The 16,634-nt window shown below is 39.2% G+C and overlaps 1 protein-coding gene across 2 annotated transcripts in view; it reads right to left on the bottom strand.

Annotated features, from left to right (window-relative positions):
• Positions 1-16,634, bottom strand: part of LOC101852086 (trafficking protein particle complex subunit 9) — a 43,832-nt gene that overhangs the window by 24,204 nt on the left and 2,994 nt on the right. Inside the window, exons 2-9 of one of the 2 annotated variants that reach the window (XM_005094557.3) lie at positions 9,663-10,617; positions 9,056-9,201; positions 7,806-7,937; positions 5,824-5,936; positions 4,276-4,344; positions 2,422-2,493; positions 1,139-1,334; positions 518-632 (exon numbers count right to left, since the gene is read on the bottom strand). In XM_005094557.3, the coding sequence (XP_005094614.1) occupies positions 518-632; positions 1,139-1,334; positions 2,422-2,493; positions 4,276-4,344; positions 5,824-5,936; positions 7,806-7,937; positions 9,056-9,201; positions 9,663-10,528 (1,709 nt within the window). In that variant the 5' untranslated portion in view covers positions 10,529-10,617. The remainder of the gene's footprint in view (positions 1-517; positions 633-1,138; positions 1,335-2,421; positions 2,494-4,275; positions 4,345-5,823; positions 5,937-7,805; positions 7,938-9,055; positions 9,202-9,662; positions 10,618-16,634) is intronic. The other variant, XM_005094558.3, reaches the window with a different exon arrangement.

Genomic DNA, 16,634 nt, shown 5'->3' with positions numbered 1-16,634 from the left:
CCGCTCCCCTCAGATCACTCACTGAGGAGGAACAAGAGAATGTATAAGAGTAAAAAGGCTTGAACCATTCACCATTTGGGAATTCATGAACTTCTGGACTACCACATCCAACCTTAGCTTCAGATGATACAAGTCTTCTATCACTCTGAGACAGGACAAAGATGATGAATAACAAGAAGACGAGAGGCCTCAAATTCCTTATACATTGGCAACTTGAGGACTTCTGAATAAGTACACTCTCCCCCACTTCTTGATGATCATACTCAAGGGCCAAATCTGTGACAGACACAGACAGTCATGGTTCTAAATTCATTCCTTTGTCTAGATGTTCTAAAAAAAAGCTACATTATCCTAATCTTTCCTAATCACAAACCTGCTTAGGCTATCCAAGTAGGTTGCTCTGGGTATACCCCTGCCTCGTTTGCCTTCAATTTTGCCCCTTTATCATAGCTCCATAAATAGATGACCCCCCCCCTCCCCCCCCTTCCAACAATCCCTTCCCAACTAGACAACTCACCTGACAGCAATCTGTGGATTACTCATCCTGCGGGCGGAGTAGACAAGCTCATGCAGCACTCTATACTGTAACACCGGCCAGCCAAAACAGCCATCTGGGAAAACACAGGCAGGACCTTGTGGTAAAGTAGAAGCTAGTACTTCAGGGAGCAGACCACACTAGAGCACCAACCACCCAACCATTCATTTTATTAACCATTCACGGCCAATACAAAAACTGCATGACAGACTGAAAGACCCATTAACTTAGGAATCAATATAACTTGTTGAATCGTGAACTGCACGGCCCTCAGTGCATGACAATACAAAATTACCCAAAAGAGAAAAGTAAAGTCTTGCAAGAAGCTGAAAATATTCTAGACAGCGAGAGTAAAGGCACTATTTGCAGCCATTTCTCACTTAATTTGCTCTAGAAGACAAACGAATAGAGATAATTAAAAAATTTTTGGCCAGCAACTGAATCGATAAAAAACAGTAAACTAAAAAATTTTTTTTAAAAATAAATCGCCCTGAGTTGGCCATTTTTTGCAGAGTGTTTCTTTTTCTTTGTTTGTTGCCACTAAAAGAATCACAGTTCTCATCTCCATCCAAAGAAAAACACAAGATAAGTGACAAGTCTCACCCAGTTCCATCTCCCTAGGGTTGACGGACAGACTGTACCCCTCCAGCGACTGCAGCAGCAGCTCGTAGCACTGTGACCAGCTAGGGGAGCTGTCCGGGGCTACACAATGCATCCCCGACACGCGCTTGAAGAAAGCTGCTTTCCTCCGGAAACCTATCTCGCTGTACAGGGCTGACAGGGTGTTGTACCTCTGGATCTAAACAAACATACAATGCGTTTCGTTTTTTAAAAAAAAGATTTCCCTTCTTAAAATTTCTGACTCTCTCTTTCTCTTTGTATCTCTCTCTCCTTGTTTTGGAAAAGGGGTGGGGGTGGAGAAGCCTAATGTAGATTTAGTAGATATAAAAAGGAAATACTGGACAGGGGACGGCACTCTGAAAAATCTTAGGTTTATGTTTCAGTTAAGTTTTACAGCCCTTGCAATACAATTAGGTTATGGTCATATAGTGCTGAAGATAAGTTTTAGGTTTAGTAGAGTTTTAACGGCCCTCACTACTGCATAAGGTCATATGAGCACCAATGGGTGGATGTCAACAGAGAAGACTTTACAGGGAATCAGGCTTACACTGTTCACCTCTCTAGCCTCAACAGCACAAAGTCTGCTTTGACTATCAAGGCACCCCGGAAATAGAGGGTCACAATAGTGTGACAAACAAACAAAAGAGGTAGAGGACAAATGATGATAGTAAGGATGAGGAAAGAGAAAGCAGCAGTTCCCTGTTGCAGTTCAGGCACAGTTATAAGCATGACATTGATGAATCAGCCCATTTACAATTCTACTGTGCATAAGAACAGGTTAACGTCCCCCCCTTTTGGAATGGCCTAAAGACACTTCAGTCAGTAGCACCACCCCGGGGGGCTGCTGAAGATTAGAGATGTAAGAGAGTAACAACAACAAAAAAGGAGGAGAGATTAAGATGATGAACTCCAGTAAATTATCCAAGTCATCACTGCTTTCTGTATTTTCAATCTGGTCATTAATTATTAATGGGAGGGGGGAGGGGCTGAGTTATGCCAGGCCAAGGGCAAAACATTCAAAAAGGGTAAATTCTGTAGCAACTGGAGAGGGAAAGAGTGTGTGTGTGTGTGTGTGTGTGTGTGTGTGTGTGTGTGTGTGCGTGTGTGAGAGAGAGAGAGACAGAGAGAGAGAGACAGAGACAGAGAGACAGAGAGACAGAGAGAGAGAGAGAGAGAGAGAGAGAGAGAGAGAGAGAGAGAGAGAGAGATTGACAGAGATAGAAAGAGAGACAGAGGCAGAGAGAACTTTGGAGAAGGGTACATACCCTGTCATCTTCCTGAGATGGCAAGTTGATGTAAACAACATTCTGGAGAAAGTCAGAAGCCTGAAGGTATTTCTGAAATAGAAATACACAGAATAACATTAATAATAATATAACAATAATATGTGAGGCATATATATATATATGGTGAAATCACTCTCATCAAAATAATGAAATCAAAGAAATCTGCATTTCTTGGCCAATGGGAAATTTTTTTCTTTTTTTCTTTTGGCTCAATATCATTTATGTTTATGCAAAAACACATTTGCGTGGGATTTTACAGAAAAACATTGATTAAAGACACAAAAAAATGTAAATTTTCAGTTTCCAAGGACTCTCAGGCTATGGAAGTTACCAAACTTTGGCAGCCATTTTCTCACTAATTTTCCCTCTCAAACTAGGCGACCCTGACCTCCTCCAATCACAAATATTCCTACTTCTCTTAAAAAAAGATTGATATTTTTATCACCAAAAGTAAGGCAAATGATAATACCAATAACCCCATATGTCCAAAAATTGAAGAGCGCCCGATTCCACCAAGTCGTGATACATATAAAAACAATACAGTGGAGTCCGTATAAACCACAATCTGCGGAACTGCAGGATTTTCTTCAGAATTAACAAAGTTTTTGGTTTACATGGCTAAAATTGAAGAAAACAAAAAAAATCAGATATTTCATTTTCTTTCAGTGTACCACGGTTTTTGGTTTCACCATCTTCTGTTCAAGCGGACTACACTGTAATAATAATAATCATAATAATAATAATAATAATAACAACAGGTCATCGTCAATCATTGAGGGATGAACTATCATTACTGAAAATCTCCAACAAAATGAACATATATTGGGAATGAAGAAAAGAAGAGGGATCAGTCCAATTGTTCTCGAAATTTCTTCTTTTTTTTTTAAAAAGGTGCTTTTCCCGCTTCTTTTAACACAATTTGGTTTACCATTTAGAAGACGACTTTGGACCCTGCCTGTCATGGCCACCTAAGGCCGAGAGGGAAACAAGGTCCCAGTAGAGAGACCCAGATACTCAATAAAATACTGCCCACACAGGACTCCAACTCGAATCTCCCGTGTGCAACAGTAAAGCTTCTAACCGTTACCCAACAGAAATCGGCTCTGTTACTGTTCATCTACTCCTGATGATGCTTTGAGCACAGATCTAAGTAGATGAGTCACTGAGCAAGCAGTGCTACAGGCACTGGCCTATGTGAGCTATACATAGGACAGTAAATAAGGTGATGGTATTTAGTCTTAGTTTTACTAAGAGTTTAACAGCACTTTCAACACAAATAGGTCATATTAGTGCAAGGAGATAAGAGGTGTTACTATAGAGTAACATACAAAGAAAACAAGTAAAGATAATGACGATATATAATAGATAGGAAAGAAGGCGCAAACCACACACAAGCGCCAGCTAACCACCTACAGCAGTGGTTTGTGGAAATGTTCAACCATAACCCTGGACACGAAAGATAATGGAATTTTATTGATAATTATGATAATTTTAGAACAAACAATACAAAACTAGTTACGGTCCACTCTCAAAAGCTTACAAATATTAGAGCAAGCCAATGGGATAAAGCCAGTAAAAATGTTTGCCAATCATTAGAAAAGAGACGAAATATTTGAAGGCTGGGCAATTAGCTCAGTTGGTATAATGCTGGGCTATAGTGTTGATGATCATGGTTCGAATCCTCAGTGGGGCGTTTTTTAACCTGGGGTGCTTTGGGGTTTTTGAAGACTTTCCACCTACTTGATTCTGACCCACTAAATTCAGAGGTCCTGCCTCATCAATAACTTACAATGTTGAAACAATAGATTTAAGAGAAATTATAAAATAGCTTACTCGTTGTAAAATGAGCAGACGGCATGCCTTGAGACAAGCTTCCATTTCAACCACAGCCGCATGCTTGAACTGAAACACAAAATATACGTAACTTTAGGCCAATCAAAATCGGACATAATCCAGAAGTTACATAAAATGAGTTTATATTATTGTTAAAAACTATCATCTCTTCCCAACAACTTTATTTAATTTATGAAACAATAAAGTCAATCAGACCACATTCGATGAAAATATAGGAACTTTTCAACAGAAAGGTTATATGAATGAAAAAAACAGGCTCTGAAGTTGAGTAACAATATTATGTTTTGTCAAACGACACAGCCTTCAGAAAGAAGTCTAAACTGCCCTTTTGTGACACAAGTGCATGAACAACAAAGCATCCCAATATCTGAAAGACCTTATTGAGTCATACAGTTCTATCTTTATCATATATGTAAACTAGCTGGGTACCCGTTCGATGGCAGGCTCAAAAGAATCGGTCGTCAAGTCATTGTAGAATCAGCGAGCACTTCACTGCTAGTGTACGGAAGCCTCACTTGTTTACAATGGCATCTTAGAAGACGCACTTTCCCAAGATTAGATCTAAACGAAACTAATGAAAAACTGAAAATTAAACTAGTGACTTCAGACTCCTTAATATAACTGTGCACCCTTCAAATGATTCTCAACCACCTGTAATTTTTTCAAAATCGAAAGTTAAGTGCTTCGGAAGTTTTAGGCGACCAAAGTGACGAACTTTCACAAATATAATATAATAAATATATAGATAAACTTAAAAATAAAGCTTTGTCTCCTTGCACACTTCTGGTCAACGAGACAATGAAACAGAATAAGACACAAGTAACACTGAAAACAAAACTAAATAATACTGCAAATGTGAGGCATCATGGTGAAATCAGACGCTCGTCAAAATAATGAAATTAAAGAAATCAGCATTTTGGGGGGCCAAAGGGCAATGTTTTCCGTATTTACTTTTTGGCTCAACACCTTTTATGTTCATTTAAAAACACATTTTTATGTGGATTTTACAGAATAACACTGATTACAGGAACAAAAATTTTAAACTTTCAGTTTCCAAGGACTCTCAGGCAATGGAAGTTACCAAACTTAGGCAGCCATTTTCTTGCTAATTTCATTTCGACATATAAAGATGATATTTTTTCACCAAAAGAAAGGCAAATATACAAACTTTAAGATGATACCAATAACTCTATACGCCAAAAAATAGACGAGCGCCCGATTCCACCACTTCGTGACACAAATAATACTAAAACAAAAACCACTAAAAAACAAAATACAAAAAGAAAACCCAACTGAAAAAAAACTAACTAAAAGGCCCTGAGCCTCCCCACACCCACCCCAAGCCACCCCCCCCACCCGCCCCAAGCCAAAAGACAACATGTAAATAACACTGACTGAAAACCCAAAAAAAACTAAATAACACTGAAAAAAAAAATTTTCAATAACGCAGGATCCTGACATTTATCTGTACCCAAAAACATAATCCCCTCACCTTCTCACATCCTCCTACTGACTGGTACTACTAACCTTGCTGTAGTAAGTGATGGCCTCCTTGTATTTCTCCACTACATCATCCAAGTTTGGGCCGGGCTGAGAACTTTGGTCACCGAGCACGTCAAGACCATTGGCATAGCTGGTACCTGGACACAAATATCCAGAAGAGGATTTATGTCTCATAAAATGAGTTAACAGAAAGTAAATCAGTTTTTCAGTTTTAGTAAAAGTTTTACAGCACTTGCAACACAATAAGGTCATATAAGCGCTGAAGAATAGAGGTGTGCCAAGCGGGTAACAAACACAAAAAAGAAGGAGGGGAGAGAAAGACAATAGATGTTTGAAAGGAAAGAAGAAGTAAACCACACCAGAGCACCCGCCAACCACCCACGGAAAGTAAATCACTAGGGCGGGGCAAACTAGTATAAAAGCAGAAGAGAATAGTTCTTCATAATGGAGCTCACAATTTGATTTACAATAATGCCAGCAACGTGGGACACAACAGGTTTACAACAGTAATTGTATGGAGGTTTAATGCCCCTTTCAACACAATTTTGTTTTTCATGCCTTAACGAAATGAAATAATGAATGATGGACTTGAACCCAGAAAGAGAAAACATTGTGGAGATAACCACGAAACATAAAGGAAAAACAGAATTTATGCAGCGATCTTTCAGGACCTAAAATCTTATCTTATTTTGGAAACTCCCAGCAAAATACAGTCGAACCTGTGTAAGACGGGTCATCCATTGTCAAGGAGGAAAGTGGCCGTACGAAACAGGTGGCCGTCTTAGGCAGGATTGATCCAAATGAAGAAAACAAACCATTCCTTTCTGAGGTCCTAACCGAAGGTAGCCGCATTGTTACTGTTACTGTTGTTTTTGTTGGTTTGTTTTTTTGTTAGCTTTTGTGCAAGAGGGAAAAAAAAAACTAAATGTGTCAGACGAGGAAGACTGAGCGCCATGTTAAAACAAACACATGGGTCGCCACTACTCAGAGAACGAGCGACACTTTTGTCGCAAGTTCATGTTGACGTCTATTGTTACTTTGTTTCAGATTGGGTAAACAGTGACCATTGATCTCACTTACGATTTGTGTATGAGTTGTGGGCGGGGCTTATGGGTTATGAGGGATCACACTCTTACCTCCCCAGCAGCTGAAAATTTATTGTTACCTTTCGGTCAACAGTGGGAGGGGCCTACGTAACATCATCGGTTGGAGGGGCTACTTAGCAACAACGACAGATGATTGTATTTGGACGGCTCGTTCCCAACGTCATGGGCCAATACATAATCTATGACAAAACGTCGGGCGATGAGAGAGGTGGCAGTCAAAGACAGGTGTTATTGTTTGGTGTGACAGGGGTTGAGTGATAAAATATTGTGGCCGTGGGCGTGTTGGACAGGTGACCGTTTTACTCAGTGAAATTATATAGAAAAAACGCAAGGGGGGAAATGAAAAGAGGCTGTTTGTACAGGTAGCCGTATTATACAGGTGGCCGTTATGGCAGGTTCAACTGTAAATAAATAAATAAAAAATTTAATAAAAACAGTCAGTACCTTATTATGAAGAGCTGTGGGAAAGGACAGGACAAAAAGATAGAGAGGTAGAAATAGGACTAAGAAAATGGCGATGAATGGGACACACCCTCAGAAAACCCAGCGGAAACATCACAAGACACTTGCTGCATTGGAATCCACAGGGAGCACGAGGCAGGGGTAGTCTACGGGAAACATGGATGAGATATACGTGGAAAGGGACATGAGAGAGATGAAGCTCACTTGGAACGAGCTTGGAAGGTCAGCCCAGGACATAGATAAATGGAAGGAGCTTGTATACCATGTGGCCCATACCCTGCGAGGGGTGAAAGGCATCGATGATGATGACCCTATTACACTACAAAGTGAATGTCCAATATGAAACACTGCCTTTCTTCAAATAAAATTAAAACTCTCCATAAATATTGCACAGCACATATCCGTTCAACATCCCCTCCTCCCCCTTTTGAGACCTACCAGCTCTAGTCTTTCCTTCAGCAATAGGCGGCCCTCGTTTGACTTGGAAAGACAGATTTCTCTTCAGCCCCACTGGTGTGGATCTCGGGTAAGCTAAGACAATGGCAGCGCAGCACATACCCTCGAAACAGCCTGTAAAAGTGACAGTGAGGTAAGTAGACAAAAATAGAATGAAATAAAGTACCACCTTCACTCATCATTAAGGGAATTTTCTTAACAATGGCAAGTATTCTAACACATACAACAATTCATCAGCATCACTTTACACAATTCCAGTTATACAAACAGTCTTACAAGCATGCCATTGCTGTCACCACTGTGCAATGCCCTGTTAAGGAGCAAGGATTATCATTCATCATGTCTTCTTCAAGGACAAATCCAGATAACCACAAACCCTAAATCAACTGTCCAGTGTCTAGTCACAGCCCACCTATATATATATATATCTATCACATAATACATTTATATTGTAATATTTGTGAGACATCATAGTGAAATCTGGCACTTATCAAAATAACAAAATTGAAGAAATCGACATTTTCCCACTTGTTCAGTTTCTATTGATTTTTAAAAGGCCTATCATGTCTATTTAAAAATATATTTTTGCGCTGGTTTTACTGTCAGAAAAACATGGATCAAAGGTACAAAAAAAGTAAATTTGCAGTTTCTAAGGACACTAAAGCTTTGAAAGTCATGAAACTTCAGCCGTTTTCTTGCTAATTTTACCGGTCACACCAAGTGACCCCAATCTTCTTCAACCACAAATATTTAAATTTCTAATTGAGAAATATGGATATTGTTTTTCATCAAAAGAAAGAAAAAGGAAGAAGCTTTAAGATTATACCAATAATGCCCTTCTGCCCTATAATTGACGAGCGCCTGATTCCTCCTTGCCGTGACACACATAGCAAAATCTGACAGGGAATGGTCAAAGTCAGAGACAAAAACCTGAATAGTACAAAAGTACAGGAAAGGCGAGGCACTGATCGGGTCAAGAGTTGTCTCTCTTTGTTGTTGTTGATCCAGCAGCTCGCACAAGATGACAGTTACACCTAATGCTGGGGCATGCCATTGGGTCCACAGGGTCAAATTCTCCCATTCGACCACAATGGAAAAAATAATCTCTTCTTTTCATATGACTTTAAACATCTTGGATAGCTTCGACTACAAATTTGACAGTATTTCGTGGTCGTCCACCAGCCCACATCACTTTCCTTTAAGAGAGACAGAGGGGTAGCATCACTTCTCACCTCCCATCCACAGGAAGTCATTAACACCACGCAGCAGATCTAGGGCAGTATTGTAGTGCAGCACAGCCTCCCCCGGCATGGCTGCCTGAAGGCACAAGTCTCCCAGATGTTTACGCAAACGGCCCATGCATTTCTTACGGAAAGATCTAGAAAAAATGGATAAAAAAACATCATAAACAATGGTAATCAGCTGTGAAATAGAATTAGATTTTTTTAATGCAGTCTTAATCATAAACTATTAATGTGGAGAGTGAACACAAGTGACTGAATCCTATTTCAGGGACTTGATTGTCAACATTTTTTTAAAAAGAAGCATTATAACATTCTGTATCTGGACACGTTCATTTACAGACATTATTAGCCTTGAAATCAATACAGGAAAATTCAACATAGGTTATTCTGAACATTCTAAAATATTAAAAGAGTACTATCTTTACCTAAAAACCCAAAAGTATACTGGCAACTGGCAATAATGCTTGCACACTGAACTTGAAAAAAAAAACCCAACAAAATCTAATATTAAGAACTACAATCATTCAAATCAAAAAGGTCAAAAAAAGATCAAATTCCTCTCTACATCAGGACTTAAGTTTAATTTGCCACTTACTTGGTGTCCGTGTCCACACCCACGTAATCTTTCTTCTCAAAAGGAGCACACAACAGAGTCAATTTATCACTGCGCTCAAAAGAGCGGTCCAAACGTTTGCCCTCCAGCACATAGTACAAGGAGGTGACAAACTCCTTGATCCTCTCCTCCAGGTCCGCACACTGGTCCAGGTTTGGGTAGAACACAATCTCCGCACCACTCCCCTCTTTGGTGAGGCTGTTGCTGTGAGATCTCTTCTCACTAGAGCTGTTATTGGCTACACCGGAGCTCTTCTTGACACCATTACGCTTCAACTCGGCCGGAGAATTCTGGGGCGATTTTGACGATGTTTCTCGTTCAGGCACAGGTAATGAAGAGGAGTCGGATGGGTTGGCAGAATCAGAACACATTTGAGGGGAATCTTTGGGGGCAGAGTTTACACTTTCACTGTCTGTCCGATCACTATCAGAGGTAACTTCAACGTTCTCTGTTTCATTTGTGAGTGGGGAACCATCTGTATTCATTCCAAACACAACGAGTCGAGAATTAATTATAGTAGGGGCGTACTCTTCCTTGACGCTCTTATAACTGGCAAAAAGATCTTCAAACTCTGTATGGTCTGCGCACTTACCGATGGCAATGAGACCTAAAACCTTGCGATGCGTCTGGAAGTCGCCCCACGAATTGAATTCAACAGAATAATTCTTTTTGTATCGCACAGTGATGTTCCTTTTCTGGCCTTGGACGTGGATGCAGTCCACCCTGGATATTTTATCCATGGCCCGGTGAAACTGCTGAGTATGAAGCTGAGAGCCAACATGAAGAACCAAGACCAGCAAGGACTGGTGGTCCTCAGCTGTCTGGTTGTAGTCTACGTACTGCATCATGCTTAAGTCTTTTGAGCTTGAAAACCTCCTAGCAGAAGATCATCATTTAATGTACAAGATGTAATCAGCTTCCCATCATCTAAAGTTTCCTGAAAGTGGAAGAAAATGGAAAATTAGATCGAGAAATAGAGACTAGATGCCAGAGAGCCAACGCAGTCAGCTATCAACTTGGCCCTCTCCTGAAACATCCCAATATCCCCATGAGCACCAAGGCGAAGCTCATCAACGCCATTTTCCTTCCAACGCTCACATATCAGTGCCAGACATGGTCCCTAACAAAAGCCCTAGAGAGGAAACTGGTCACATGCGAGATGAAATGCTTAAGAAGAGCGGTCAACAAAACAAGAAGAGACAAAATAAAAAATGAAGTCATAAGAGACACTGTAGGAGCAACACCAGTCCTACCACACATTGAAAAACAAAAGGTCAAGTGGATCGGACACCTTACGCGGATGCCCTCAAACCATCCAGCTCAGAGAGCATACAACATTAAATATTCTGGATGGAGAGCCAGAGGAAGACCAAGGTGATGATGGAGTGAATCTGTGGCAGACACCCTCAGAGCTAACGGGATGTCCCTCCTACAGGCCACTCGTCTTGCTGCAGACAGACGCCAGTGTCTCCCTGCGACACCCACCGGTACAAGCGGAAGGAAAAAGTAAAGTAAGGAAGAAAAAAAAACTATCACAATTCAAAAGTTTCCTATTATGTCAGGATGATACACTTGATACACTTACAACGGGGGTGGGTAGTATTTATTGTCATAAACAGTTTGGAGTTTTCTTTACCTTGAGTATTCGGCCAAAGAACAGAAAAACATATTTCCTGCGCATAGAGCTGAGCTATTACAATTAACCTGTCCATGAAGGCAAAAAAAACCCAACCCAATCCCATTGAAATAAAAATTTAAAAAACAAGAAAAATTTTTGTCTAATTTATGTTAATGTTCTAATGATAAATCTCAATCTCAGCATAAAAAGCAGAGTAGCATACTATGCTGCAAAATAACAACCTGCCACAACCATCACACAATTTTGAAAACTCATTTCACTCTCTCAGAATAACAAAGTTCTTTCTTTTATTTTTGGTAGTTTTGAGTTACAAAGACCATGAGGTCAGATACCAAATGTTCGATAGATCTGCTTTATCAAAATCGTAACATTATTCGATTAAGATATTCAAAGAATTGCATTCGAAAAAGCTTGACATGTTGTAAAACTCAAATTTATCAAAAACTAGGTACTGAACAGATAAAACTTAGTAATTCTAGGACAGAAATTTCTAGACATTTTTCTCTTCCATAAAACTTAAAAAGGGGAAAACACAAAATGGGAGTTTTTGATAGTACATGGATTACATATATGTAGTCTAGAAATTTCGAAAGCGGATAAGTGAAATTAACAAAACAAGGTATTATTTTTTGTCTGATTCTGTGCCTTTTCGTTGGCATGACTCATCAGCCTACCGGAGATCCCCAGCAAGGTGTCATCAGGGTTAATAGGCATGGAGGTTAAGAAGTTTCTATTTTACTCAAGTTCTGAAACAATATAAAACTTCCTCCCCATCCACCACATGGAAAAGCAGATATCACTAATGAATTGAAAGTTAAATATTTCAAGAATTATTGTCCATTAGAGTGGCCATTTTCTATGCTTTCATTTTTCTTCTCGACAAGTGTTGTATACAAAGTCTATTTTTAGTTGTTTATCTAACATCGGCTTGATAGATCTATCAGAAGTCTGCATTAAACTGACTATGATTACCACGTCTTTTCACTTTAAAAATCTTACATCTACTTGATTATAGTTAAAATATGAAAGAAAAATGGGTAAAGCTTAGATCTAACGCCCCTATCAACATTATTAGGTTCTAATAAATATAAGAGGCAGGGCCTCCAAAGGTAATGACAGAAGAAAGATACACAGCTTGACTGCCTAGTGTAAGACTTCGCAATATATGTAGGTAGTCCTTCCTTGCCGAAGATGACAATGAATCCTGCAGCTCATCTGTGGACGTGCATGTGGCATGTGTGCAGTCCGATCCTGGATGAACAATGTCTGATGCAGTGGGGACAATGGAATGTCATGGTTGTGGTGGTTGGCTTATGTCTCCTCTCTCTTCTGATAGTCAGCTTTTCCCTGTAGTTTGTATCGCTGTTTCTGCTGGCAATATGGACGGCCCTGCGCCAGGCATTCCTTTCGGTGGCAGTTCTTTCGAGTTCTTTGGGGGTAACCTGTGCAAACTGGAGGTTTCCCTTTATCGTGTCTTTGAACTGCTTTTTTGGCCTCCCGATATTTCTTTTGCCGCTTGCGAGTTTGCCGTACAGCAGCTGTTTGGGCAATCGGCAGTCTTCCAAGCGGATGACATGGCCGACCCATCACAGTTGGGCCTTGACGAGCATGCTTTCTATGCTTTGTGAGCTTGATCAGTTGAGGACCTCAATGTTGGTGATGTGGTCTCGCCACTAGATGCCGAGTATGCTGCGGAGAGCCCTTTGAAGGAACTGCTCTAATCTGTGGATGTGCTTCCTGTAGAGTGTCCAGGTCTCCGAACCGTAGAGGAGGGAGGAGAGCACAACGGCTTTGTACACTTTGATTTTTGTTGACAGTCAGACATTGTGCTGTTTTAGTGCCTTGTTTTTCAGTCTACCGAGAGCTTGGCTGGCTTTGCTGATTCTTGAATCAATTTCCTGACCGATGGAGCCATCTGCAGAAATGATATTTCCAAGATATTTAAAGTTCTTGGTGTTCTTCAGGCTGTTGCCATTGATAGTGATGTTTGGAGACAGTGGGTTAGTTTGTGGGGCAGGCTGGTAAACAACTTCTGTTTTCCTGATGCTTATTGTAAGTCCAAAAAGGTTTGAGGCTTCAGCAAAGCGAGTAAGCACTGTTTGCAGGTCCTCTTCGGAGTGAGCATTCAAGGAGCAGTCATTGGCCAAGAGCACCTCCTGAAGGAGCTTTGTGCTGATTTTTGTCTGGGCTTGCAGGCGACGTAGATCAAAAAGAGAGCCATCCAGTCGATAATTTAGGTATATTCCCTTCCTTATCAAGATCCTTGCAGGAATTAGTTGACACCTTATCAAGTAATGTTGGCCTTACTCATGCTCGCTAACTTATAATGCCAGGGTTGGGGAAGCCAAACGGCAATATATTTTTTAAAGTTGTTCATGAAAATTGTTTGTTTTAAAAACCCTCGCAACAATTCCGTCAAATGCATGAATATGGGCAGCCCTTTGATTTCCTGGCTTTCTCCCATATTTTCATTTTCATGGTGTTTTCCAGACTGGGAAATCTGAAAATGAAATTCTCGGCTTTTTCCATGTTGAGTTGGAACCCTGCTTTGTGCTCACTAAGCTTCAGCAGAAGATGCATCAAACAAAACTGGATGGATGAACTCGACATTCTCTTCCAAAAATCGAAAGATATCATCATCAACGAGATGAAATAGGGTGTGAGGTTGTTTGATCCATCCAGGACAACTTGCCTAGCAACCGATTGGTCAGTGGATGGAACTGGATTCCTATTGAAACAGAAGTATTGTCAGTATCCATCAAAGACTCCAGTTTGCTGTTGAGAAGGTCGAACTTCAAATCTGATTTTCTTTCAGTCTTTATAATATGTGTTGGGATAATAATCCATGTTAATTGTACCTCATTTCCATGCGTATGTCATTTATCAACCATGTTGAGTTCAAATTTTCATGTGCAGATTACATAAGGATAGAAAACTGTTGTGTGCTAACTTTGTCCAGCTTTGTGTATAGTATCTGATTGTAGACTTGATCTGCATGGTACAGCGTCACTGGTACAGTATCAATTGACTTTTTGTCATCATACAGGACCGTTCTTATATATATTTACAGGTCGAGTGCGCGTCGATATTGTGAGCGAGTATGTAGCAAGTAAGTCTTTGGTTAAAGCAGGGTTGGGTTGATTTAAATCAGTTGATTTTTTTTATTTAAATCAACTTGATTTTTAAAATAAAAATCAGTGATTTAAATCACTTTTTTTTAAAATTATTTTTATTCGGTTTTTACACATTTCAACATTCAGAATTCCTTTCCTTGGTTTCATAAAACAGATATAAGGTTCAGTAGACAAATATAATCATGCTTAAAAGTCTGATTTCCCCCCTTTCACTGTAAAATAATACAGTATTCAATTTACTTGTTTTTCCATAATTGAAATCAGAGCTGGGTTGATTTAAATCAGTTGATTTTTTAAAAATTTTAATCAAATTTGATTTTTAAAATAAAAATCAGTGATTTAAATCACTTTTCAAAAAAATGTATTCAGTTTTTACATATTTAAACTTTCAGAATTCCTTTCCTTGGTTTTATTTTAAACGGATATAAGGTTTAGTAGACTAATATAATCATGCTTAAAAGTCTGCTTTCCCCCCTGTCACTGTAAAATAATACAGTTCTCAATTTACTTTTTTTTCATAATTGAAAACCAGGGTTGGGTTGATTTAAATCGGGTCGATTTAAATCAGTTGATTTTTTTTTTTAAAATCAACTTGATTTTAAAAATAAAACTCAGTGATTTAAATCACTTTTAAAAAATGTTTTCTGTTTTTACATCTTTAAACATTCAGAATTCCTTTCCTTGGTTTTATAAAACAAATATAAGGTTTAGTAGACTAAAATTGCTTAAAAGTCTGCTTTCCCCCCCTGTCACTGTAAGTAGTAAAATAATACAGTATTCAATTTACTTTTTTTTCATAATTGAAATTAGCATTTTCTTTTTCTTTTTAGACAAACACAAGCGTGTGCTCACACACACACTAATAAAAATAAAATGCAAGTTTATCTGTGCATAATTACCCCCCCCCCCCCCTTCCTTTTAGACTGACATTTTCTTCATTTTTTGTCTGTAGCCATAATTCACTAATATGGCAGATTAAGGCTTTCTAAAATTGCAGTTGCTTAAATTAATCATTAGTTAAAATAAAGACAATGCATTTTGCACTAAAAGAACATACTTTTAGCCACCAAAAATCCCAAACTGTGTCGACATTTTTTTTAAAAATCAAAAAAATCAAAAAAATTCGATTTAAATTTTAAAAAATCTGATTTAAATTTTAAAAATCGATTTTTTGGATTTTTATCAAAAAAATCACCAACCCTGGGTTAAAGTAGATCTACTGGAGGCCAGGACCAACAGTTTATTGCTTCTCATAGTCAGTTTGTTTTCTCTAGCATAGACTCTAGTAGTGGTAGTAGTATTTCTTTTTCTGAGCCAATCAAGTCAGTTTCTATTAATCTCAGTAACTTTGATCCTACATTATTCATAATATTGTTTCTTGACACTACCTCAGCTCTTTCACTTTCACCTCATATTATAATGTTAACTTGCCGAGGGGGGTTGCCCGCCGAGCGCCTTATCACGTCCGGGTCACGGGGGAAAGCTCCCTGTCACAGCTCTGTCTGGGCCGACTTAAGTTTTGGTACTTTTCAACGTACAATTTTAGGTGTATCCTAGTATTTATGGTAATTCTCATTTAAGTGCACCCAAAGCATCCATTTCTGCTCTTGAGACTCAAAACAGAATGGATGTTTTAACTTATTTAGTTATTTCGTTAGATGCGCTGAAGTCGGCAATGCTAAATTGCAATTTTTTTCGGACTAGTGTGAATGAAAAAAATCAATATATATTTTAAAAAAACGCCTCGACAAAATCTTGCGCATAAGCTGTAATTTTGCAACTTTATCCATCGGGCACACAATTCGCTATGAAGTAATTCCTCCAAATACAACTTTATGTGTATATTTGTATATTTTCTTGAAAGTTTTTTAAAGTTACCATGAAGTTTGTCTAGAACAAAAACTAAGGCACAGAAATTAACCATTCTAACGCAGAATAGTTCTCCAGACATCGAGCTTTTAGTACCTGCGTAATGGTTTGCTGTGTGGGATGTGGAAGAAGTTATATCGTTTTATATATATATATAAAAAATGTGAATTTCCTAACCGACACCGGCAAAGTCGCTTCAGGGCTCATTAACCCCGTGACTCTGGCGGGCCGCTGAGCCACGCTAACTAAAGGTAACAGTAACAGAATCGGGCAAAAAGTGACGCCGTGGTGTGTGTGTTCAGTGGGGGAGGG

This window comes from Aplysia californica, unplaced genomic scaffold, assembly GCF_000002075.1.
Source record: "Aplysia californica isolate F4 #8 unplaced genomic scaffold, AplCal3.0 scaffold00084, whole genome shotgun sequence".
Lineage (NCBI taxonomy): Eukaryota > Metazoa > Mollusca > Gastropoda > Aplysiida > Aplysiidae > Aplysia > Aplysia californica.
The sequence above is the reverse complement of the archived record's forward strand: the minus strand, read 5'-3'. Positions and strand labels throughout refer to the sequence as shown.